Consider the following 25892-nt stretch of genomic DNA (forward strand, 5'->3'; position numbering starts at 1 on the left):
ACGTGCGCCCGTACGCCCGTATCAACTGACACGATGAAACAACGACCTACCATACTACGGAACGGAACGGAACGGTGGTGAGAATTCATTTACATGGGACTCTCATTATTTCATCGTGTCACCTCATGCGGGCGTACGTTTTCGTTGGTGAGTGTGAGCACCATAAGAAGGAGGTCGTCGTGCTAACTCATGCGTGACTACCATTCGGTAGTGCGTAGATTCGAGTCTCCGTACATGAAACAACAAAATTTAAAGAAAAAGTTGTTTTCTAATAGCGGTTGTATTTTGATGATTAATTTGTATTTGTGGACATCGTTTCTTCCGGCAGATATGCAGTGTCATGCATTTCCTGTAAGATAAAATTGCTCCAGGAGCTAATATCGTCAAGCAGCATTTCGAATATTAATTGTACTTCATTGATGTCTTTGACTTTTGTGTAAAAGAAAGCATCGTCAGCATATGTCTGGAAGTCTAAACTTTTTTGTTTGGAGGCAATTTTATTTATTGCCTCGAAGGCTATAATAAAGAGTACCACTAAGAGAGGAGAGCCTTGGGGTATACCGTTTTCAAGGCGGTGCATTGAGGAAGGTACACCATTGACTTTGACTTGAAATGTACGATTCGTTAAGAACGACTTTACCAACTGGTAAATTTTCGGGCCAATATGCCACGCTGCCAGTTGTTCAAGAACAACATGGACTCCAATGCGGTCAAAGGCCTTTTCAAAATCTGTCGACAGTAATGTTACGTGATTTGTTAATGAAAGAGCATCTGCTATGTAGTGTTGCAGGGGAATAAGACCTTCCATGGTGCTATGGTATTTTTTAAAGGCAACTTGATTAGGACTCACAAACCCGTTTTTTGTTATGAACCACATAAGCCGTTTTGCTATAATTTTTTCAAATGTTTTGCCTAAGCAAGAGGGAAGTGATATGGGGCTGTAGCTTTCGAGGTGATTTGTAGGCTTATTCGGTTTGGAAATTGGTATCAAGTCGGCAGACAGCCAAGTGTGAGGGTATTTACCAGTTTTGAACATGTCATTGTAGAGTGATAGAAGAGTGCTTTTGCAGGAGCTGGGAAGGTTCCGTAGCAAGGGGTAAGATATCCTGTCTCTGCCTGGGGTTTCCCCTTTGGCATGCTGAAGTGAAGTTTCTAGTTCAATATGGCTAAAATCAGTTTCCAATGCAAGAGCATCGCTTGTTAGCTGTCTCGGAAGGTATAACTGTTGCAGAATTACTCTTTTTTTATTAAGATATTCTGGTGGGAAATTAAAGTCACTTGAATATTCTGACCAAGTTTTGGCGAACGTGTTAGCAATGTCTAGGGAATTGGTTATTAATCCGGATGAGCGTTCTATGGAATTGATAGGTGCTGAAGGGATACCCGATTTATGGATAAAAGGATCCTCGAACGGGACGAAAAAAAGCCGGGTGCCCAAATGAAAATTTAAAAAAAGTGTCCAAAGTAGGGTTAGCTTGTTATTTTACATTTTCTTTATTTATTTTTTAATTTAATACGAAGTAGCTCAAATTTTTATATATATATATTTTTTTTTTTCAGCAACAATTTAATCAGGAATGCGTAAGACTTGCAAATTGTTACTGGCAAGGCGAATATTGGTAAAGCAAGACATTTTTTTTTCGCCGTGTCCATGTGGCTGTCAGCTGAGAATGAAACAAGGAGGCGAATTCATTATTTGTTTTCTAGTTTCTCAATACTTTTCTTTGACAATCAAACGTACAAAATATTGTTGTTGGTCTAGTGCCAGCACCTTTAATGAATTTGCCTTGCTTTTTGTAAACAAACCAATTTTTCTTTTTATGAAAATTGTATTTCTTTGTAATTTTTGAATATTTATTATAATTATGCGATTATTTTCAAGAGATTTCAGCTGATCTGCCTTGTATCTGTTTTTGCAAGTGATTGTAAAATTTGTGTCCCTTACCTTTCTAGTCTTTAGAAAGGCTTCTGCTTACGCTCAATGCTTACTTTTTATTGTTGCTGATGATAGCTAATTGAATTAACGAATATACCTGCTAACAATCAATAAGCCAATGTAATTAAAATTAATTTATTATCAATAACTTTTATGCTACTACTTGTACAACATCTCTGGCCTCATCTCCAGTAAGCTACACACTTAGTTCTGACTTACGTATAGACATAACAATAAATGTTTAGAAAAAAGTAATAAACAAATATTTTTGTTATTGTTTCAACACCAATTTTAAATACATATATACATATGTACGTATATCCTTCTATCATACCAAAAACTCTGCACCGTTTTCCTCTTCAGTTTCTGCAGTATCGCCACCATCGACAGAGTAATACTCAACTCCGGTCTTCTTCACACTTTCCACCGCCACATTTTTTCCCACACCATGCACATTTATGATGTGACGCTTCACCGATGAGCGATCTGCAAATTTACGCTTACATTCTGTGCACTGGAACGTCAGACCGGTATGCGTGACCAGATGTCGACTGAGTCCTGACGTATGACTGAAGCGTTTCGGGCAAAGATGACAAGAGTATTGCGCTATTGGAACTTCCGAGTGCGCCCGATTGATGTGATTTATCAGATTGTTGCGCTGTGTAAATGTACGTCGACAGTGGGTACACTTGTGCGGCCGGGCACCGGTATGCGTTAACATATGGCGCTTTAGTACTTCGCGTTGCACAAACGACTTGCCGCACTCCTCACACACATGTGGCTTTTCGCCCGTATGTATGATCATATGCCGATTGAGCGCACTTTTGCAGGACAAGTAAACAAGGCATACAGAGCACTGATAGGATACGCCGCGCTGCTCCATCTTCTGATGGGTACGCAAATGACGATTCATGGCATTGCTTGTGGAGAACACCATGGGGCATGAGTCGCATTTGAACGTTTTGGGTGTGTCAGTTTTGCGTAAGTGCAACGGAAAATCTATGCTGTTGGCCAGATCCACCGCATTAGCATTGTCGGCCACTACCTGCTTCGTAAAGAGTGGCTTCTCCGCTGTTTTGTTCTCATCCGGAGAACTTTGCTCGGCTTTTGAGGACTTCTGAAATGAAAAAATAAAATGTTGATTTAATTTAAATAAAAAACAAATAAAATTTCAATTACAAATAAAACCCAAAATTTTTCAATTATAAATAAAAAAAGTTTCAATTACAAATAAAAAAAGTTTCAATTATATTACAAATAAAAATGTTTCACTTACAAATAACAAAAACTTCAATTGCAAATAAAAAAAAAATTTAATCATAAAAAAAATTCAATTACAAATAAAAAAAGAAAACAAAATTTTTAATTATAAATAAACAAAATTTAATTGCAAATAAAATTAATTATAAATTAAAAAATAAAAAATTTTCAATTACTAACAAACAAACATTTCAATATAAAAATTTTTTTCAAATACAAATAAAAACAAAACCTTTCAAAAACAAATTTAAAAAAATTCAATTAAAAAAAAAATTTCAATTACAAAAAAATGTAAAATGATAACAAATAAAAAACAAAAATTTTTCAAGTATAAAAAAAAATGTTAATTACAAATGAAAAAAATATCAATTACAAATAAAAAAACTTTAATTGCAAATGAAAAAAATTTTAAATTATAGATACAAAAATAAAAATTTTCAATTATTAATAAAAAAAATCAATTGCAAATAAAAACAAAAAATTTAATTATAAATAAAAAAAATTGAATTACAAATTAAAAAAATAATTCAATTACACAAAAATAATAAAATTTTCAATTACAAATAAAAAAACCTTTCAATTACAAATTAAAAAAATAATTCAATTACAAAAAAAAAACATTCAATTGCAAATAAATAAAAATTCAATTATAAATAAAACAAAAAAAATTTCAATTATAGATAAAAAAATTCAATTACAAATAAAAAAAATTTAATTATAAATAAAAACAAAAAAATTTGTAATTACAAATAAAAAAAAAATTTCAATAACAAATAAAAAGAGAAAATTTCAACTACAAATAAAAAAGAAAAGCATTTCAATTACAAATAAAAAAATTCAATTACAAAAAAATTGAATTAATAGAAATAAAAAACAAACATTTTTCAATTATAAATAAAAATGTTCAATTACAAATGAAAAAAAAATATCAATTACAAATAAAAATTTTCAATTATAAATAAAACAAATCAATTGCAAATAAAAATAAAAAAGTTCATTATAAATAAAAAAAATTGAATTAGAAATAAAAAAACATTTCAATCACAAATTAAAACAAAAATCAATTACAAAAAAAAAATTCAATAACAAAAAAATAAAAAAAATTCATTACAAAAAACATTTTCACAAAACTTTTACAAAAATTTTTGAATTATAAATAAATAAGACTTCAATTGCAAATATATAAAAATTCAATTATAGATAAAAAAAAATTCAAATTTAATTATAAATAAACACATAAAAATTGTTTAATTACAAATTAAAAAACATTTCAATAACAAATAAAAAGAGAAAATTCAATTACAAATTAAAAAAAAACATTTCAATTACAAATAAAAAAAATTTTATTACAAAAAAATTTGAATTATTAGAAATAAAAAACAAACATTTTTCAATTATAAATAAAAAAAAATTGTGCAATTATAAATGAAAAAAAAAAATAAATAAATAAATAAAGTTATAATTACAAAAAAAAAAACCAATTACAAATAAAAAAAACTTTGATTGCGAATAAAAACAAATGTTCATATATAGATAAAAAATAAAAATTAAAATAAATTCAATTGCAAATAAAAAAAATTCAATTACAAATAAAAAACATTTCAATTACAAATAAAAAAAAAACAATTACACAAAAATAAACAATTTTCAATTGCAAATAAAAAAATTCAATAAATAAAAAAAATTTCATTACAAAAAACATTTTCACAAAATTTTTTCAATTATAAAAAAAAATTCAATTACAAATGAAAAAAAAAATCAATTACAAAAAAAATTCCAATTACAAATAAAAAAAAACTTGAATTGCAAATAAAAAAAATGTTCAATTATACATATTTAGATATAAAAATAAAAATTTGCAATTATAAATAATAAAAAAAAATCATTTGCAAATAAATTTTTTTTTAATTATAAATAAAAAAAAAACAATTACAAAATAAAAAAATTTCAATTACAAAAAAATAAAAAAAATTTCAATTACAAAAAAAATTTCAGTTACAAAAAACATTTTCAATTAGATACAAATAAAAAAAATTTTCAATATTTTAAACCAATTAAAACCCACCACGATATATAACTTCTTTAGATCCGCGAAATCCATTGACTCGACTTGCTCGCCTTCTATGCCGTTTTCAAAGTTTAAAACTATAACATTTTCCTCTTCATGTTCGCCGTCGTTTTCGATTGCTTGCTCTTCATCGTTTTCATTTTTTAACACCTTTTTGTAATACTGAACTTCGCCAGAATCTGCAACTTAAATTAGATATGTATTGTTACGTAAATATGTATTACTCTGTCTTAGATCTTAATTACTGTGATATGACTCCGCGCCCGGTTCATGGCTGCTGCTTTCCGAGGCTGTTAAGCGAAAATTTCCGCTTCCCGTTCTATCTTCAAAATATTCAAAACGCTGACTTTTGTCAATTTTTTGTCGTTTCGTTGGTTTTTCGGATGCAATTGAACAGTCATCTTCGTGACTATTAATGGATTCTATGAGATAGAACTCAGACTCTTCTTCCTCGTCGTCCACATCGGCTTCCGCTTCGACACAAGTCTCGTCATTGTCAATAATAACTTTACGTTTAGCAGCCCTTTGGACTGGTTCATCCGCAACATTTTGTGTATCTCCTTTGTTTTTAATTAAATTTTCTGCTACAACAGGCACAAAATCAGTGCTTCCTTTCTGTGTTGTACTCTCATCCCTTTTTTGGTTCAAAAAGGATTGTAGATCGTCGAACAGCGCATTACGTTCACGCTCGCGGCACTCCTCCATGACTTCCGCACGGAGTTCCTCCTTTGCCTGTTCCAAACATTCCTCGCGTAAAGTAGCTCTGATTTCCTGCTCCATTTCAACACGTAATTCTTGCCTTACTTCGGCAACAACTGTGCAGCGTATTTCTTTTGCTACCACCTCCTTGAGCTCTTCCTTACATTGTTCAGTCCATTCTGCTTTGGCAAGTGATATTTTGTGATCGAGGTCTTTTCGCAACTTCTCGTCCCACAGTGCTTGTTCTTCTGCTTGCTTTTCTTCTTCTCTCTTTTGTATAAATTTGATCGAGTCCTCAAATTCGAGTTCGTCTTCAAAATCATCGTCTTCCGTCTTTACAAATACCCTACTTTGCTTTCCCAAATTTAGCAGCCGTATATGCTTGCGCAATTTACTGTCGGATTTCTGATTACGCTTGCGAAAGTAATATGACTTTTCTAATTGAAAGCGGCATTCGGTGCATATCGATTTGGGAAGCCCATCGCCGGCTTGGACTTCCAATGCAGCACACGCCATGATACGCATTGGGATGGACAGCTGCATAGCCGCGTTGCCGTTACCAGAGCAGCGTTCACTTTGAGGGAAAATGTCAACAAGATCTGCCTCATCAATGACGCGTAGGCACAACCGGCACATTCTCTCCAAATCGGGATACAAGTCCTCCGCCATCTCAATTGTTTGCAATTTTTAAATACTTTTATTTACGTTAGTAGAAGCTACTCAACCAATAATGAAATCACCAGAGTATAAGCCATAAACAAAATTAGTTAGGAATGTAACTACTACATAAACACAAACATTTATTCGGCACTTTCTTTTCGATATTTTTCTCGATTAAAATGAATTGCTCATTTATCGGAATTATCCATGAAGGGCTGTTTACACCATTCAACTTTCACAGCTGCCCTGTTGAATAAGGAGTTGGATGCGAAAAAGGTGGCTGCCCTGCATTGTAAAATATTACAAGTAAAACACTCTTATTCTTCCTACGCTTTGACAGGAACTCTGAGGGTTAGTTTAACAGACACCTAAGTGTGGGATGGTGTAAGTGATTGGTATTTTCGCTTGAGTATATTGGGTAAAAATTAAAATTTTTTGGTAACTTAAAAACAATAGAATATCGGCAAAAAAGAAAAATTTAGCAATTCATTGATCAAACTCAGTTACCAAAGAATTACTAAAGACGTTTCATCCTAGAGAAGCATAATAATCCTAAACTAGTATTAATAATCTAAAAAAAAAAATTATCTATATATATAAAAAGAAGTTACATTTCCTTGGTAATCTTATAACTTAAGAACCGCCAAACCGATTGACACAAAAATTGTAGAGTTCTTTTCTATCTTTGAGGAGGTGGTTTGTGTGAAGTTTGATTGAAATCGGTGCAGCCGTTCCTGAGTTATGACATTTTATGTGAGTAATGGTTTCCTTTCATACGAAATGCCTGTATGGGAAAAACAACACCAAATACACAGCCGCTTATGGGCATTTCTGTTGTACTGTTGTGGTTGTAAGTGTATTATGTTAATATTAATTTTGGACGAAAATATAATAAAAACTGGATCATTCAAGGAACTGGAAAAACATTTTTAAGTTTATTTATTTTAGCATAATTTATTTAGCGTAAAAAATTGAAATGGAAATTAAAGAATCAAAGTTTAATTACAAGTTTTTATCAGCTCTTTTATCTTACCTGTATACAGGTGACCACCACAATCAAATTTTAAAAAAGTACAGACAGCTATTGTGACATCTTTAGAAAGTATGTTGAATGAAAAAAATCAACTAATTCAACTGTTTAAACATTTTACGAGTTCTATAAAGAAAACTTAATATGAAAAATTTCTTGCGATATAAAAAAAACATTTTATGTATGGTGGTGCGAAGCCCACTGGGAAATGCTAGTTCTAAATAAATTTAAAAAAAAATACTTTCTCACAATTCGAAAGAAGTATACATCATACATTAGTTCATAATCTTAATCAAAAACTGGCATAGAAGAATTCGACGAGATCAAAAGGGGGAAATGGCATAATTAGTTGAAAGAGATAAATGCTAACTTGTAGTGAGCGCATCACTTTTACAGTTTCATGACAATTCGAAGAATAAAAAGGAAGTTTTTATATCTGCAGAGGAAGTTCGGTTCTAGAATCGATCAAAGTTTTATCGTAGCATGTACGATCGTGAGGAATGATGACCAACCTATGTGGGCAAACCGCAAAAAGCCCATACCAACAAAAAACCCTCATTCAACCACATGGAATGACAAATGAGTATCTCCAAAAAATTAACTTATCGCATTTGAACAAATATTTGAGCAGAACGTTTCCTAAAAATGCTAGCTTCCTTCTTTGCTCGCCATCTTTATGCTCGATTATTTTAAAGAAAAATTTTAATGCGAAAGCAACAACAGAGCTATCGAGCAAGATTCGCCACTAGCGAGTATGACTATAGCTCATTCGGCTGGTATAACTTACAGTTGTACAAACAAATGTAATTTAAGGCAACTTTATTGCCGTATTGGTCCTTTATATCAGTTACTTTACCTACGCCACTTGCAAGGCGTATTAATTAAAGGTGAAAGCAAAGTATTGAGAAACTAGAAAACAAATAATGGATTCGCCTTGTTCCATTCTTAGCTGACAGCCATATGGACACGGCGAAAAAAAAAACAACTCAGCTGATTTACCAACACCACCTTTAATATATTCGCCTTGGCCACTTGATAACGCTTGCCAAAAAGAAGAGGCCTAATGTTTTATCAACTAAGTTTCACCATGTAATATGTCGCCAACATCAAACTGTTCATCGGTTCTTATCGAATTTAAAGGAATCAGCACAATCGGTGTGTTCATGAGTAAGAATATCGATATCAGTGCAAAATGCGTTCAGCACTGAAGAGAGATTTAACTATTGTGAATGAACTTGCGTTAATTTTAACATCTAATATTGGCGAAACTTTAAAACAGAAGGTATATCTGTCATATGGAAAAATCAAGCGTATTTTGATTAATAAAATATTAACTAAATCAATATATCGTAACCGAAACCACCACAATTGGATGCAGCGAAACTTAACGACGGTACATTTAAGTTATTCAAAAATTACAACAGAACTAAGTGGCAAGTCTGCGTGTGTGATAATCGAAGTGCATGAATAGTGATAAGGAAAAGTGTGGAGATTTTGTAAAGCCGGGCAGAAGTAAAACGAAACTATATAATTCACAACATATTTGCTGATATTTTCTGCCCTCTTTCACGTCAAACAGTTAAGGCCAAGGTGAATGTCTATTTCGATATTAAAATTTACCAAATAAAGTGAAGTGAAAGTGTAAAAAAGGTGGTTAAAATTACGTTGTTTAAGCAGCTGTAAAGGTAAGTACATCTGTGTGTGCATATGTAAAAGTAGTCGATTCTTTGTGCTCGTAACTACTCACATTGTAAATATTTGCCGGCTTGCCAAGTCGAACTTTGGCTATAACGAAGTAACCACCAGTTGATTTCCGCCATCATCATTTCAGGATGTTCTTAATTTGAATCGAAAGTACAGACGTTTATGATTATGTTTGTGTGTATGAGGAGAGATAAGGTAATGTCGGCGTCTAGTCCCTTTCAACTGTTCCAAATGAGTGCTATACGTCTCATCGTATATATGCAGGATTGGACTTATATTTAATATTGTACAAACATATATGTAAATATGTGTATATATCCATATCAACGCTATGTAAGGCTAGAATTTAGTATAATGCCGATCGCTTTGGAAAAAACGGTAAAAAGGGGGTGATAGAGGGGTGTATCCCCATCTTAAAACTGAAAACAGAACCTGCGGAGGCTTATAGTTTTTAAGTAATTTAATGTTAAAGTTCTATAATTTAGCGAAAAGTTGGTGTTGCCATACACCTGAAATGAAAACGAAGTTCGCACGCAGGGATGTTCAGTGGAAGGTTCATTGTAAAACTGCAGTATTTTTTGCTGTAATTTAAAGTTGAGAAATGAATTTGAAAATAAAAACATACAACTCATTTAAACTTAAAAACAATGATATTAAGCGTATCACAAAAAATAATAAAGTAATTAAAATTAAATTAAATTAATTAACACAGTATTTTTGCGTAGAACTCCTTTTCGCGTGGGCGGCCTTCGGCCGCGCTTCAAAAAAATAACCCTCATCAGTCCAACTCCGGCTACGCAATCCACAGTATCTTTGCGTAGAACTCCTTTTTGCGTGGGCGGCCTTCGGCCGCACTTCAAAAAAATAACCCTCATCAGTCCAACTCCGGCTACGCAATCCACAGTATTTTTGCGTAGAACTCCTTTTCGCGTGGGCGGCCTTCGGCCGCGCTTCAAAAAAATAACCCTCATCAGTCCAACTCCGGCTACGCAATCCACAGTATTTTTGCGTAGAACTCCTTTTCTCGTGGGCGGCCTTCGGCCGCGCTTCAAAAAAATAACCCTCATCAGTCCAACTCCGGCTACGCAATGCACAGTATTTTTGCGTAAAACTCCTTTCCGTGTTAAAACCATTGAACCCAAAATTAAAACGTCATATGCGTGTATGTAGTAAGCAGGCACAATAACCCCCATTCCCATCATTAACACTAAACTCAAGTACTTAATTTTTGTTTTCATTTGCAGGCATCCGGCAACACCATACTGTTGTAATTCCAATCTTCTTCTTGTTCGCGCTTAAAATTGGAATGTGATTGCATAGGCAAATGAATTTGCATTTAATTTTAATAGATATAATTAGAATATTAGCATAAAAATCGGTACAAACACGCGTGTGAGTGTATATTTGGTGAATTTTAGTGAAATGTTAAAAAATATAGAGTGTAATGTGGCAAATTATAGTGATGTTCCCAAGGGCATTTTGAATGTAAATAATTAAAAAATTATTATTTCCCGATTAATTTAAAGTTATAAAGAGTGTTCCTTAACACCTCACTAACATCTCCACCAAGTTTCATTAAAAAAAACATAGTTTGCCAGAAATTCCAAGATCGGCATTGTTCTAAATTCCAGCCCTATGTAATCTACAAAAAGGTAGTTTCATTCCTCCTAATCCTTCCATATGTTTATGTATAAGTTTCCTGTAATTATTACAGGCGCCAATCACACAATTTCTGCTACATGTTCAAGTTCTCAGTCTCTTGCTCTTCTCTATATCCATTCATAGTAATTGCTCATTAGACGCCTTTCGTTTCATAATGAATTCAGAGATTGACACCCTACACTCGGTCGTAGCAAATCCACATAGAAGATAATAAAATTGTGATATATTTAAATCAACTGAATCATTTAGTTCCTGCTTTTAAATGAAAAATAATATTGGATTTTCTGACTTTTCTTCATGTCACAGATTGAAAGAGGGTTATTCGGCAATAATTTTTTTGAGAATTAAAAAGCAGACAAAAAAGTGTTCTTTTGGTGCTCTTAAAGACTCGGTGTTGGCCGACAAGGTTGTATTTGTTATCAAGTGATATAATAAGCGCGAAATTTTTATCCGAAGGCAAAGACAAATGTAGAGAATACAAAGGTGGTTTCAACAGCAGAAAGCTACTTTGTTCTTTGTGACAGGCATTGTCACAGAAATTAAACAAACCTTTGTGTGCAAAGCTACTTGGTTGTGAAACAATAAGTGAATATGTTAAGTTTTAATTAACAAAATTAATAGAGCGCGAATGATAATAGAGCCTTAATATGCAGTTTTTTTGCTTTACGCTTATTCCTTTTCTTTTCGTTTATTTTCTTGGCCCACGTCACGGATTCGGGATGGCGCAATCTTGTAACTTTTCATTCTTGACTCGTCGTGAAAAAAGCTATTAAAATTTGCAGAGTAAAAGAGGAGGCATCGCAACAGTTACGCGATGTGTATAACTAAAACGATCGTGTCCAGGCGTGTCCAATGGTGAAAAGATTTCAAAGATAAGCTCTTTAACAGACAGTTATTCGGCTCAGAGTGAATTCGGCAGAATCAGCTGATGGGCTCACGTCTCTTGAGGTGTGTCTATAAAAAAAATTGAGGCTGTGTTGGTAATATATGAAAATAATCAACTAAGATAAGACACTTCGTTGCCGCCTGAATTACGACTGATTGGACGAGTATGTGAATAATCGTGTAGATTTTGGCTGGCAATAAGATTGTGTTAGAGATATCCGAAAACAAATCCACACAACCTCAAATAATATTGTTTCGTTGCTATCTAAGCAGCAACTGATTGGACGAGTGTGTGAATACATATGAAATGATCGTGCAGAATTTGGCTGCCAAATCCCCAAGTGACGTAACGGCCAAAGTTCCCTTCATAATTTTCTTTTTCACCAGAGCTAAATAGACATCGTGAAAAGATTTTTAATGCATTGGCAACAGCTGGACCGTTAGCCGGCTCTGAGTGAATTAAAGAGAATCAGTTGATGGATTGACGTAGAAGCGATAATAAACCGGTTTGTTTACGTAAAAACTAAGAACGTGTTATGGTGCTCACAGTCACCCGTATCAGCTGACACAATGAAACTAATGAGAGCCCCATACAAATTAATTCCGTTCCGTAGTATCTTAGATAGTTGCCATGGGACTTTGGATTGTTTCCGTAGAATCGTGTCAGCTGATTGCTCTCTCACCACACAGTGTTGCCAAACAGTACATTTCGAAATCATTTACAAAATAAACTTAGAAAAATTTAAGTTTTTGCTAAAATAACTTAAAAACAATGTTGAACAATGTTCATTATAGATAAATGAACTATTTGCATTTGGTGGATTTTGACTTTGGCATTTTATACAATGAACAATTGTAACTTATAACGCGGATGTGTGAAAAAGTGTGTATGCAAACATATCAATGGCAACATTGTGCTGATACAACCAAACACAGGGACACGCAAACCGATGTATTGTGTAAATATGTAACTAAAAGAACGCAGTTGTTTTCTACGGTATAAGTTTTGCTCAATTTTGTGTATCCTACGGGCAACGGCAAGGGACTACGAGTGGTGAGTTGGCGAGTTGGTGAGTGTGAGCACCATTAGTCATATACGAAAAAAAATTAAACAATGTCACTTCGTTGCCGTCTGAACATGAACAACGACTGATTGGACGAGTGTGTGAATTCATGCGAAATGATCGTGCAGAATTTGGCTGCCGAATTCCCAAGTGACGTGACTGCCAAATTTCTACTCATAGTTTTCTTTTTCGCTAAATATGGCAATAGTAAATTTGCTAATCTATCATCATTGGGCGTATCTATATTATAAAAGATGATGTCGATTTTATAATTACAACAATTTAGTGGGCTATTGTCGAATTTCAGCTGAAGGAAGAAAAGGAAAAGAAAATATAAATACCATCATTTTGACAATTAGGCACCTACTGATGAAACAACACCACCTGGTATAGATTCGCATTGGATCATAGTCCTGGCGAACACCACTTCTACGAATTACTTGGAAAGCAAAAGCAGAAGATAACCCACTTGAGCTTACCTAACCTAAAACTAGAAATATCATTTGAGGATTTTCGAGTTTTTCCTTTTTGCAGATGAACTTGGACACTTAACACTTTATTCGAAGAAATAACTATTCAATGTTGCTATTGATAAAAGCCAAGCCAAAACAATCATCATAAATGAACACATTCTAAAAGCGACAAAAATTAACAAAGTTGTACAGTTTCAATCATTTCGTCATAAGGCGATTATTGTTATAATGCAACAATTAAAAATAACTCAGAAAACATATATTACTAAAATATTTTTTTTCTCCTGTTCGTGTGCACGTTTAAAATAATCAGAGCAATCACACTCTTATCCCACCATATAATCGTTTTATGATAGAATGACACGATTTTACCACGTTCCTTCATTTTTAATGATAACACTTTTGCAAATCCAATAACACTGATTGTAAATCTAATCTTACGACTTATCTTTTTTGCTCAATAACAGGGCCGGAACTAGGAGAATACTCCAAAAAAGGGGGTCAAAGCAAGCATTCATGTGACCTCAAGAGCATTTAAACTTCATTTAACTTTATGAGTATTACAACGTGTCTACACTAAAAACTTTTAGTTGAACAAATGCATGTGAATGCCCGGAAAAGTGTTTACCGGAAAAGTGTAGGTTTTTTTTTAAGAAATTGATATAATTCAAAACAGAATGCATGGAATGTATTTTTTTTTCTTATAATCTAGTACATCGATTCTACAGGGTGCGGCACTCGAAGTGTAACCAATTAAAATGGCCATAAATTTAGTTTGGAAAACTACTTTTATTCAATTTAAAGTAAAAAATGTGTAAAAATAATACATAATTAAGAATCAACTTACTTTTGCTCGATATGACCACCTTTTGCCTTGACTAAGAGACGGTCTTGAGGCGGTCCAGAAACGAATCGCACGCTGCCCGAATGTGACTTCCAGGTATTTTTGCCCACTCGCGGACAATGGCTTTTCTCAGCGCCTCGAGACTGGTGGATCTTTTAGTTCGGACCTTGCTTTCCAAAATGGCTCAAAGACAATAATCTATCGGATACGCGTCTGGTGAATTTCAGAGTCGATGTGTGCGCGTTATGAAGTTCGGAACGTTCTTTTTTAGCCATTCTTGGTTTACTCGAGCTTTGAGAGACGGTGCCGAGTCCTGTTGAAATGTCCTTGGTCTGCCACCTATGTAAATGTTTGTCTGCCCACGGCTTCAAAGCAACCTCCAGAATACTTTCCCGGTAATATTTCGCATTTACCTTGACGCCTGGCTCGATGAAAACGATTGGAGAGCGCCCATCTGCGGTTACAGCGGCCCAAAACGATTACCTGTGGCGGGTGCTGCCTTCTCGTGGCTAATCGATGACTCAAATTCTCGTATGAACGGTCGGCCAAATAAACCCTATCGTTTGGGGAGTTTTGGAAAATTAACCGCTTTCGGCCAAGCGAAGCAGCTCCTTCGCTCTCTCACTCTGACTTGTTGCTGCTTTGGTGTGAAATGATGCACCTTTTGGATCTAGTAAGGCTTGACTTTGAGATCATTTTTCAGTGTGCGGCGGACGGTCAGATATTTTCAGTTCTTTCGCCATTTGATTGGGGATTTCGCTCAAGCCGCTTCTGCACTTCTTCGCTTCTTTGAACCATTTGACGTGACGTTGCCGTCTTTTGATGACCACCATGCCGTTTCGCGATGCTACCAGTATCTTTGTAACGAGTAATGGTGCGATAATCAAAAACTTTATTTGCTCGAGCTCAGGGACAATCCCGCGTTGTGATTTTCCAGCTAATTATAATGCAATCAGACTTTTACGTTTGAAATCTATTATTGATTTTCTTTTTTCGCGTTTACTCTCGGCAAAATGCGTCCGCGCGCTTGTAAACAATACTCTGAATTGTCATTTAGCCAACTAGCGGACAGCTGATGCCCGTGCATCAGGTGCAAAAGCGGTCTGAAGTTGGTTACACTTTGAGTGCCGGGCCCTGTATGTAGAAGATTAAGCATTTTGTGAAATCAAAGAATTTTAATTTTAGTTTTTTGCGTTACTCGTAAGAACGTTAAAAGCATTTCTATGCAAATTGTTAGTGCAAAATAAATGACCTTTTTTTCGACAACTACAAATTTTATTCTCGAATCCAAATGATACATAAACTAGCAAACCCGGCCCCCTTCGCTGGGCACACTAAAATAGAATAGATATGGTTTAGAACAGAAAATATATGATTTTCATATTATTTATTTCTTTATTCTTTATTCAAGCGCTTTGGCATAAACAATATTTTTTGTTTTTCTATTTGTTTTTGAGTAAATATAAAATATAAATTGAAAATCAGGAAAAAGGAAGATTGTTTTTAAATTTCAAATCAACGCATATGAATAAACAATCGTCTTTTTTCCTGATCATCCATGAATTTTTCGTTTCAATTTATATGTTTTATTAAGCATTGGAGCTTTTTTAACCATTATCCATTTATATTTTTCAAAAAAAAAAAACTAAAAAAAATTTTTTTTCCACGAACACATAATTTCATTCGGGTTTCACATTAAATTCTCAAATTTCGTAAGAAATTATTCACTGTTCCAAAATCCACTCCAAAAAAATTCAAAAACAATTTTTACATGTTGCACTTACGTTTTTTCCTTATGGCATCCAAATCAGAAAGAAATATTAACACATTGTAACTCACACTGTCAATTTGACAGTTCAGTTCCGCCCCAAGCGTTAAAAAAGTAAGCGACATTATGGCTGGTTCAAAAGAACGCTGTACCCGCTGCCAGGGCTCCGAATTACAACCAAACTTTACGAAACCCATTTTCAATATTAAAGCACTTATCAACAGCTTTCATTTGATGCCCATATTGTACATACACGTCCGAAGGTTACCCGGGTCCACGTTTTGACCTATATCTCGAGACCCTATCTACCAATAGGTATTCAAACTATACGAAAATCATCTTCAATACCTCCTTAACAATGTGTGTAAGTTTGGTTTAATTCGGTCCAAAGACACGGCGGGTCCACGTTTTGGCATATATTTCCAGACCCTAGTCATCAATAGGTATGAAAATTACCCCGTATTAAAGCACTTATCAACAGCTTTCATTTTATACCCATATTGTACATACACAACCAAAGGTTACCCGGGTCCACGTTTTGGCCTATATCTCGAGACCCCAGTCACGGAGCGGCATGAAAAATACTCTGTACTAAAGCATTCACCAACAGCTTCAATTTGATATCCATATTGTACAAACACATTCTAGGGTCCACGTTTTGGTCTCTATCTCGAGACCCTAGTCACGGAGCGGCATGAAAAATACTCTGGACTAAAGCATTCACCAACAGCTTCCATTTGATACCCATATTGTACATACACATCCGAAGGTTACCCGGGTCCACGTTTTGACCTATATCTCGAGCCCTATTTCCAAAATAAAATATGATCCATGTTACTCGTGGATGATGTAGCTTTTGAATGGTGAAAGAATTTTTAAAATCGGTCCAGTAGTTTTTGAGCCTATTCATTACAAACAAACAAACAAACAAAGTTTTCCTCTTTATAATATTAGTATAGATGTAAGTTTTTATCGACATGCTAACATATAGGGTTTTCCAATAACAGGTGTTATTTTGAATAGACCGCTATTTCGGTAGATGTCACTTTTGAAGCTGTCATTCATTGATATTTGACAAGTAGAAACTAATTCATTAATAAAAATTGAAATTATTAAAATTCACTATAAAAATGGTGAAAATTTGGCAGAGACGGTTCGTAAAACTCGAACATTTTTGGGTCATCGCGAAGCACCTTGTCGGACCGCAGAATCAGGTACAGAAATTGGTGAAAAAATTCGAGCTGTTGGGGCAAGTTAGTGATGTGAAGAATAAAACCCGTGCACGTCACTCAAGAACAGCCGAAAATACGAGTATTGCTGTTGTAGCCGAAAGTGTTGAAGAAAACCCAGGTTTGTCCATTCTTCGTCGTTCTTTGGAATTAGGCATTCCACAAACGTCATTACACCGCATTTTGCATAAAGATTTGGATCTTAAGGCTTATAAAGTCCAGTTAACACAAGAACAACGTCATGTCTTTGCTGATTGGGTCGTTGAAATGCATGAAAATTATCCGGAATTCCATGGAACCATCATCTTGAGTGATGAGGCCCATATCCACCTCGGTGGCTTCGTCAACAAACAAAATTGTCGGATCTGGAGCTCAGAAAATCCAAGAGTTATTGTTGGAAAGCCTCTCTATCCTCAACGTGTGACTGTTTGGTGCGGTTTATGGTCCGGCGGAGTCATTGGATCTTACTTTTTCGAAAATGAAGCTGGAGCAACAGTTACGGTGAATGGATTGCGCTATCAGGAGATGAGGAACGATTTTTTATGGCCGGAATTGGATGGAATTGATCTGGACAACGTTTATTTTCAACAAGACGACGCTACGAGCAACGAAACCATGGATCTTTTACGGGAATAACACCTCTTATTGGAAAACCCTTTATATGAATTCTATTTGTTTTTGCCCAAGTGCCCTCCCCCTACCACAAGTTCCGGCTCTGGTATATACCTATACACTTACATACATACATATGTACATATTTGATAATCTCTATCTCTATGTATTTCGCTTTTATAGGGTACTTTGCCTTCTATCAGACCGCAGATAACGCGCAAACCTCTGCTGGCAAATGAATTGCTTATAATTGTTGCGCCTCGTGGGCACATCCGTAGCTCCTTGAGTGGCTGCTGCTCAGTCACATTCGCAACTGCCGGCGGAATTGTTATCCGCTCCCGGTTTGCGCGCTAATTTGTCGTTCTTGCTTGCCTTCTTGCCATCGGTTGAGTTGCTTGTTCGACATAATATTTCGCGCCGGTGATTACTTTGAGCGATCTTTTGTTTTCGTTTTCGTATTGGTTTTTATGATCTTTTGTTTTTAGTGGACCTCTTGCAAATCGGAGGTGAATCGTAATCGTTGCCAAGTGGTAGGTAATTACTTTTCGTGCATTAGTTCAAACGGAGATCACCGTTCATTGTGGCATACCTGTGCGACCGGCTGTCCGTCGTCTGCCGTTGGTGCACCTATTTGTACGTGTAATTAGTTCAAAGTTTCGGATATTTCGAGCAGCAGTCGATGATTTGTCGTTAATTGAATTTAAAATTAAATTGAAATTTTCTATTTTGTGATATTTCGGTCATTTCATGGGTGTTTAGTGCGAAAGCGCATTGCCGTGTTATAACAAATCGCCAACGATGATGCTATTGCTGGCCAACCAATCAGCAGCACCTCCATACCTACACACCTTGGCCAAATTTTCCATATTTATTGCTGGCCTATTGGTCTAAGGGGATGTTCTTGCTTGCGGAAATTGCGCGCCTCTCACGTGTCTTCGTCGCAGTGTGGCCCACACACATACCACTATCGATCTATCGGATATGGGATTTTGGCCAGCGATCAGCCGCGATCGACGCCGACGATCGTTGTTCAGTGAACGTCAAAGAAAGTTTTCGTCTTTTTTTATTTATTATTTATTATTTATTTGTTGATATTAATGAAAGAACTTAGTTCTATTTTGGCATCGATGCTAGCGACAACAAATTTCACTCATTAAAGCAACAAATTTTGTGAAACGACAAATGTTTACGCATTCCTACAAATAGATTTCCATTAGTTTGGTGCAAATATTAGCCATGTAATTATGTGTGTCGTAAAATTGTAGTAAAAACTTTGCTTGGACTCGGTTTTATTTATAATAAAAGTGGCTTAAGTGTTTCGTGTTTTCGTTCATTTGCAGTTGTATCCTGTCCAAATTTTGCAAACAAACCTTAACTAATAAAGAGAAAAACAAACAAAAAAAGACAAAATGAGCTTGCAATCTATTAAATACGCTCCGGGAAAGTTGGATATTTTGGATCAGCTGTTGCTGCCAGTACAATCGAAGTACGTGGCCGTGAAAGGTGTCGAAGATGGTTGGAAAGCCATAAATAAAATGCAGGTGAGTAGAAATTATAAAATATGTACATGTATATGTGTATGTGAAGTAGAAACAAAAAACAATTTTTTATTCTTAAGTAAACAAACTGCAAACTAATTAACTATTTTTTTTTAAATAATTTACATAAGTATTAAAAAGTCTAGTAGCAAGAATTAAAATAGTGGCAGGTCTTGACTCTTTGGGATTAATACAGGTTGACCCATTTGTTGTTGTTGTGTTAGCAGTTCATTAAGTCCTCATCTAACAGTAGGCTCAGTAAATGTGATGTGTTTGGACGGGTTGGGTCCAGAGTGAGAGGGGTGTTAAGTGAGTGGTTTAGGGGGTATGTGAATAGATGATTGGTATCGTGCGGATACCTTCACATGCCGGACAGGATGGCCCATCTAAACCTTTTTTTACTTGGGCAAATAAAAAAGAAAAATTCTAAAAATTCTGATTAAAAATATGAAATATAAAAATTTTGTACAAAGTTCGAAACTTTGCGTTATTCAGAGAGAACGTAGGTTCGAATCTCGGTGAAGAAGAAGAATTTTTTTTGAAAAGCGGTCGCCTCTCGGCAGGTAATTGCAAACCTCCGAGTGTATTTCTGCCATCAAAAAGCTCCTCATAAGCTCAAAGCTCCTCCGTTCGGAGTCGGCTTGAAACTGTACGTCCCTCCGTTTGTGGAACAACATAAACTCGCACTCCACACATAGGAGGAGGAGCTTGGCCAAATACCCAAAAAGGGTGTGCGCGCCAATTATATATAAAGGGTCTTCCAATAAGAGGTGTTATTTTGATAGAAGATCAATGGTTTCGTTGCTTGTGTAGCACGTAGCATCGTCTTGTTGAAAATAATTGTTGTCCAGATCAATACCATCCAATTCCGACCATAAAAAATCGTTAATCATCTCTCGATAGCGCAATCCATTCACCGTAACTGTTGCTCCAGCTTCATTTTCGAAAAAGTAAGGTCCAATGACTCCGCCGGACCATCAACCGCACCAAACAGTCACACGTTGAGGAGAGAGAGGCTTTTCAACAATAACTCTTGGATTTTCTGAGCTCCAGATCCGACAATTTTGTTTGTTGACGAAGCCACCGAGGTGGATATGGGCCTCATCACTCAAGATGATTGTTCGATGGAATTTCGGATAATTTCCATGCATTTCAACGACCCAATCAGCAAAGACACGACGTTGTTCTTGTGTTAAGTGGACTTTATAAGCCTTAAGACCCAAATCTTTATGCAAAATACGGTGTAATGACGTTTGTCGAATGCCTAATTCCAAAGAACGACGAGGAATGGACAATCCTGGGTTTTTTTCAACACTTTCGGCTACAACAGTAATACTTTCGGCTGTTCTTGAGCGACGTGCACGGATTTTATTCTTCACATCACTAACTTGCCCCAACAGCTCGAATTTTTTCACCAATTTCTGTATTGCGGTCCAACAAGGTACTTCACGATGACCCAAAATGTTCGAGCTTTACGAAATTTGAAATTTTGAATTTTGAAATTTAATTTTTTATTTTTCAACATAGCCCCCTTTTAGAAAGAAACACTTCACCCAACGCTCCTCCCCTCCAAAAAATAGGATTTGTCAAACTCTCCAAAATACGCCTTTGTCTCAGCGATGACTTCTTCGTTTGGATTAAATTTTTTCCCGTGAGCCTTTCTTCATGTTAGGGAACAAGAAAAAGTCGCAGAGTGTCAGATTAAGTGAATACGGGCAATAACGTAATTCATGCAGCTTGGTGTTCCAATAACTCACTCTGATCGTTCTTCCTTTTCTCTAAAAAAAATCCATGAGGATGACGCCGTTCGTACCCAAGAAATCGTAGCCATGACGTTTCCAGCCGATGGGACTGTCTTCGCCTTCATTGGAGCAGATTCACCGGAAGAAATCCATTGCTTTGATAGTTGCTCAGTTTCTGGTGTGTAACGATGAATTCAGGTTTCATCAACGGTGACAACTCGATGAAAAAACTTCTTCAGATCTCGCATAAATTGCTCCGAATTTAAAAGCCGCATCCGCTTGTTGTTGCTTGCGGCACCCATCTGGCCAACAATTTTTCATCGCCAACTTTTCATGTGAAATATTAATTGGCGTTCCGGTCGACACACCTATGGCCTCTGCTACTTTGCGCACTTTCGTTCGCCGTTTACATCATTTGATATATGGCAGCACACGATGCTAGCTTTCCTCAGGAGTCCCCTCTGTCATAAATACGGGTACTTATTGAACCGCCCTCGTATAAGAAGAAATCGTCACTGTATCTGTGAAGGGATCAGGAACGTATGGAAGGAATGCTCGCCAAAAACAAGTTAAGTACTAAAAGTCAAGCTTGACGGAGTTTCTATAATGATTTAGGACTGTTCTGCTGACGAAAATATTAGCGAGTTACATATTTACGGTATTGAAAGGATTCTGAAAACCTAAATATAGTAGTAGCAAACATGAGGTGGAGAATTGTAGGCGGGCAGTTCGTTTTTAACCAGAAGCCATAGTAAAAATTTTAAATGAGTATTTATACGGCCGTCGTGCCCCAGGGTATGTGCCCAGTTTCGAAGTCTAAAGGGAAATATAAGAAATTAAATTATAGAAAAAAGTGTTTGTTTTCTAGCAACACTTCTACCGCGGCAGGCGAATGCATTTTGGTTGTTCGAACTGTAAATATCTCCCTTTGTAGGACTACATCAAAGCCCACACCACGAAGTAGTTTAGCCAAAACACTTGAAAAAGAATTTTTGTGAGCACTCGCGCGGCAATTTAAGAAATTTAAATTTAATAATGAATCACTTAGGTGCTTATGATATATAGTTATAAATACATAAATATGTAAGTACGTAAATATTTGCATAGCTGTGAACTATAAATAAAGCCCAATTTGACACGGACACTTACTGCCTGCCTGAATAGCTCTAAACTATCTATTTTAAGGCAATAATAGAAAACCTAGGTTTTAAAGGACATTTCTGCTTTTAAATTCTAATAACAATAAAACGTATATACTATAGCAGCGCGACATTTTGCAAAATTTTGCAATTATCATACATATTTTGTTATAAAAATAAAAGTTGTACTACAACAAATAATATATAACTCAAAGCTTCCAATCTTCCAATTTGTGCAAAATTAAAAAAAAAATGTAATATATCAAAAATTTAAACTCAGAATTTTTAATTTAATTTTGGGTATGCTGTTGCATAGCCCATTCAATGTAATTAATAAATTATTTTAATTGATAATTATTTTTTTATTGTCATAAAATCAGTGTTCGATTGTTTTTTATATGGCGAAAATGCTTAAGACTGCCAGCAAACACGAAAAAAAATTGTCAAAAATAAACGCAATTTTTGAGCAAATTCTGACTTGCACTTTATTTTATAAAAGTTAAATGCGAAATTTTTCTAAACATTCTGATTAAAAAGGTAGAAATCTTCATCAAATTTTTTTGGAATTTTTTCTAATTTTGTACAAAGTTTGAAACTAAGCTAAATGGCTTTAGTAGTAGTACAAATTATATTAGGTAAAGGAAAGGAATTCATTATTTGCTCGGTAGATGGCTGTAGTGATCGAGATCTCGTAAAGTATCCACCAAACAGTTTAAAGTTTATGCTCGTTGTCAAGGTGACATTTCGTATTAAAAAAATTTTACGCAAAAATAATGCATTTCTTTTTCCCCAACCTAATATTTTTATAAAAAAGTAAAAAAAAAAATAAAATAGAAAATAAATCTATAGTCAAAACTTTGTAATATTATATGTCGCGCTGTTACTGTGAACACAGGTGTCTACTGAGACAGAGTGTCGGCCTTGTATTGAAGTTGGTGGCAGGTAAAAGGTGAATAGACCTCCTACTCTTAACAATAACTCTTTCAGATCCAGATCTTTCAATTAACCTAAATTGTACTGGGCTGAGCTGAGCGCATGTAGCACGGCACTAGAGAAGCAACTCTGATGTTGGTGTTTCTGAGGACAGGTTGTACAATCATCATCATCATAATCATCGGATTTATATCCGGCCAAGAACTGTCACTGCTGCAGCATCCTTCGAATTTATATGGGCAATGCTTATGCTGCTACAACAACAACTACACAGTCTGCAATGACCAGAGAGAATGCCTGTGAGCATTCTCAGTTTCTCAGTCTCTTATGGTTGCATCTACCAAGTATGACCTTTGCTTGGCGTAGCCTCAAAATGTGGTGCCAACTTGAGTTCAATAGCCTTAGCTCTTCACCTCTGAGCTCTTCCTTGTTGGGCCCATTGACGGGAGGGGCTTAGTTTTTATTAGTTTCGAGACAGCAACTTCCCCAGTTAGCAGCTATCTCTTGCCCGCATTTGCCCTTGAGCGCCTGTAAGATGAATGGAATTGCGCTCTTCCTAATGTCTTAAGTCCTTCAATACACTCCATGGAGGCGCCAGGATATTTATTTTAGTCTCAAAGCCATTTGAAACCATTTACATAAGACTGGTCTCAGGAAGAGGCACGATGCATGGGTGTCACATGAATTGACGCGAAATAGCCAATTGAACCGAACTGATGCACGCTGAAGTAGATAGTAGGTATGTCGGTTAGATGGTAAAAGTACCACAGGTACACTACAAGTAGCACTGGTACCATAATAAAGACCATTACCTGCGAAAAATTACAAAACTCAAAGGAAGAAAAACCATCTATAGCCATCCAATGCTGTTGATGTAGTGGAGTAGAGAAAAGGGATCTAGTCTGAAGAATTGCCTCAGATTATCCCCAAAAGTCATACTAAGGAATCTCAAGCGTCTAGCCGCCACACCCGGACAAAGAAAGTGTTCAACAGTCTCTATCTCTACAGGATCTCCACAGCTTCTGATTTGAGTGTTCTCCGCATGAGTTCCGATCACCCAGTGATCGGTGAACACCGCTATGAGCTTGGAAATTGAATGGCGGAAGATCTCCAGCACTTTAAGCGTTCGGTGCCGGATGAAATGATAACCAGGATTAACAAGGAAGACTTTTATTTAAACATAAACCAATAATTATATCAATAAGTTAATCAATTATATATTCGCCGTTGCTGATTACAACCTCTTTTCACCTCTCGACCAATTTGTTGGTGCCGTTCCGCCAAAAATCGCCTGGTCTGGAGTCAAAGAAGGTGTTGAGCCAGTTTTTAATGACCTCTTTGTTGTCGAAGGGAACGCTCTTCATATGGTTTGACAGGGAACGGAAAAGTAATGGAGCAGAAAAGATGGTAATCGGTCGGTACAAGGTCTAGAGTATAGGGTGGATGCTGAAGGACCTCCTATTAGCGCTCTTAGAGTATGACTTTGACGACTTCTGCAACATGGGGCCTGGCGTTGTTGGGAAGCAGTATGATTTGACCATGTCGATCAGGTCTTTTCATAGCCTCATTCACGCGGTGTAGTTGTACAATGTAGAGCTCCTTGTTGGGCGTGGCATTCTTTTTCGAGCATTTCCCAGTTCCACCAAACACATATCATGATCCTCTGCGTGTTGCTCGATGGGGGGCGAGAGGCTAAGAAGCAATTTGAAGGCGTTTTTTTTTATTTTTTTCGTTGAGCTCGGAAGGCACTCAACCCCCCAATGTTTCGGTAAATCCCATTGAATGAAAGTGATTGAGCATCGTTTTATGATCGCAGTTCACTTATTCCGCCAATTGACGACTGGTTTGGCGACGGTTCCTCCGCTCCTTCAAAAGTGATTTGAGACGTTCTACAGCGAATTCGGTAGACCTTCCGCTGCGGGACGCGTCAACGACGCAAAGAAGAGCAGGTGTCGAAAATGTTGATTTTTGCCTCCTGGGTATTCCATTTCTAAGCCTCAAAACTAATAAAGGATTAAATAACTCAAAAATACAATTAACATATTGTAGTTTTGTAGAATAGAAAGAGTTCTATCGAATGAACAGCAAACAAATCGTTATAAAGTAAAATAAAATATAAAACAGCTGTGAACTTATTCCTCAGCCCAATATATTGCAGCATAACTAAAACTAAAACAGCATAACTAATGTAAAATATATATTTTTTTCAAATATATGACTAATAAATAACCCTTTTCTCATCTTTTTTTCTTGCAGTTTATATCTTAAAATAAAATCAAATTAATTAATAGAATCATACATGATTTCGTCACAAAATGCTTTGATTTATACGTTTGCACACCCATACATACATACATATGTTATGTATGTAAGCATTCGTACCGAGACTAAATTAATGCCACTTGTGAAGAATGGCCCTAATTGCACATACCCTGCAGAGACTGCTGTACGAATGAGGGGCTAATTAATGGTACCAAGATATATGCATGTAGATGTATTTACAGATATACAATAAAAAAAAGGGTCAGTGTAAAAAAATGAATCGATTTAACTATGTTTGACTGCTCGTTCGTCCGTTTACATGAATAATTCATTTTCGAAAATAAACTGAATTTACTCATTTAAATAACCCGCGGTTCAGATTTT

At 35.7% G+C, this 25892-nt stretch overlaps 2 protein-coding genes across 5 annotated transcripts in view; one reads left to right on the forward strand and one right to left on the reverse strand.

Annotated features, from left to right (window-relative positions):
* Window positions 1-2055: 2055 nt before the first annotated feature.
* On the reverse strand, window positions 2056-6719 carry LOC129239177 (zinc finger and SCAN domain-containing protein 30). Of its 2 annotated transcripts, none has more exons than XM_054874524.1 (3): window positions 5510-6719; window positions 5262-5443; window positions 2056-3053 (listed from the first exon to the last, which is right to left on the reverse strand). In XM_054874524.1, the coding sequence occupies exons 1-3, from the start codon at window positions 6630-6632 to the stop codon at window positions 2265-2267; spliced, it is 2094 nt and encodes a 697-aa protein (XP_054730499.1). In that variant the 5' UTR covers window positions 6633-6719; the 3' UTR covers window positions 2056-2264. The 2 variants fall into 2 exon arrangements, with proteins under 2 accessions (XP_054730499.1, XP_054730493.1); XM_054874518.1 differs by having other exon boundaries at window positions 5262-5449.
* Window positions 6720-9090: 2371 nt separating this feature from the next.
* Window positions 9091-25892, forward strand: part of LOC129239194 (methylthioribose-1-phosphate isomerase) — a 43584-nt gene continuing 26782 nt past the window's right edge. Inside the window, exons 1-2 of one of the 3 annotated variants that reach the window (XM_054874536.1) lie at window positions 9091-9338; window positions 19235-19435. In XM_054874536.1, coding sequence (XP_054730511.1) covers window positions 19304-19435 — 132 coding nt within the window. In that variant the 5' untranslated portion in view covers window positions 9091-9338; window positions 19235-19303. Of the gene's footprint in view, window positions 9339-18185; window positions 18429-19234; window positions 19436-25892 lie in introns of those variants that run through there. The other 2 variants (XM_054874552.1, XM_054874544.1) reach the window with 2 other exon arrangements.

The sequence above is a fragment of the Anastrepha obliqua genome, chromosome 1 (assembly GCF_027943255.1).
Source record: "Anastrepha obliqua isolate idAnaObli1 chromosome 1, idAnaObli1_1.0, whole genome shotgun sequence".
NCBI lineage: Eukaryota > Metazoa > Arthropoda > Insecta > Diptera > Tephritidae > Anastrepha > Anastrepha obliqua.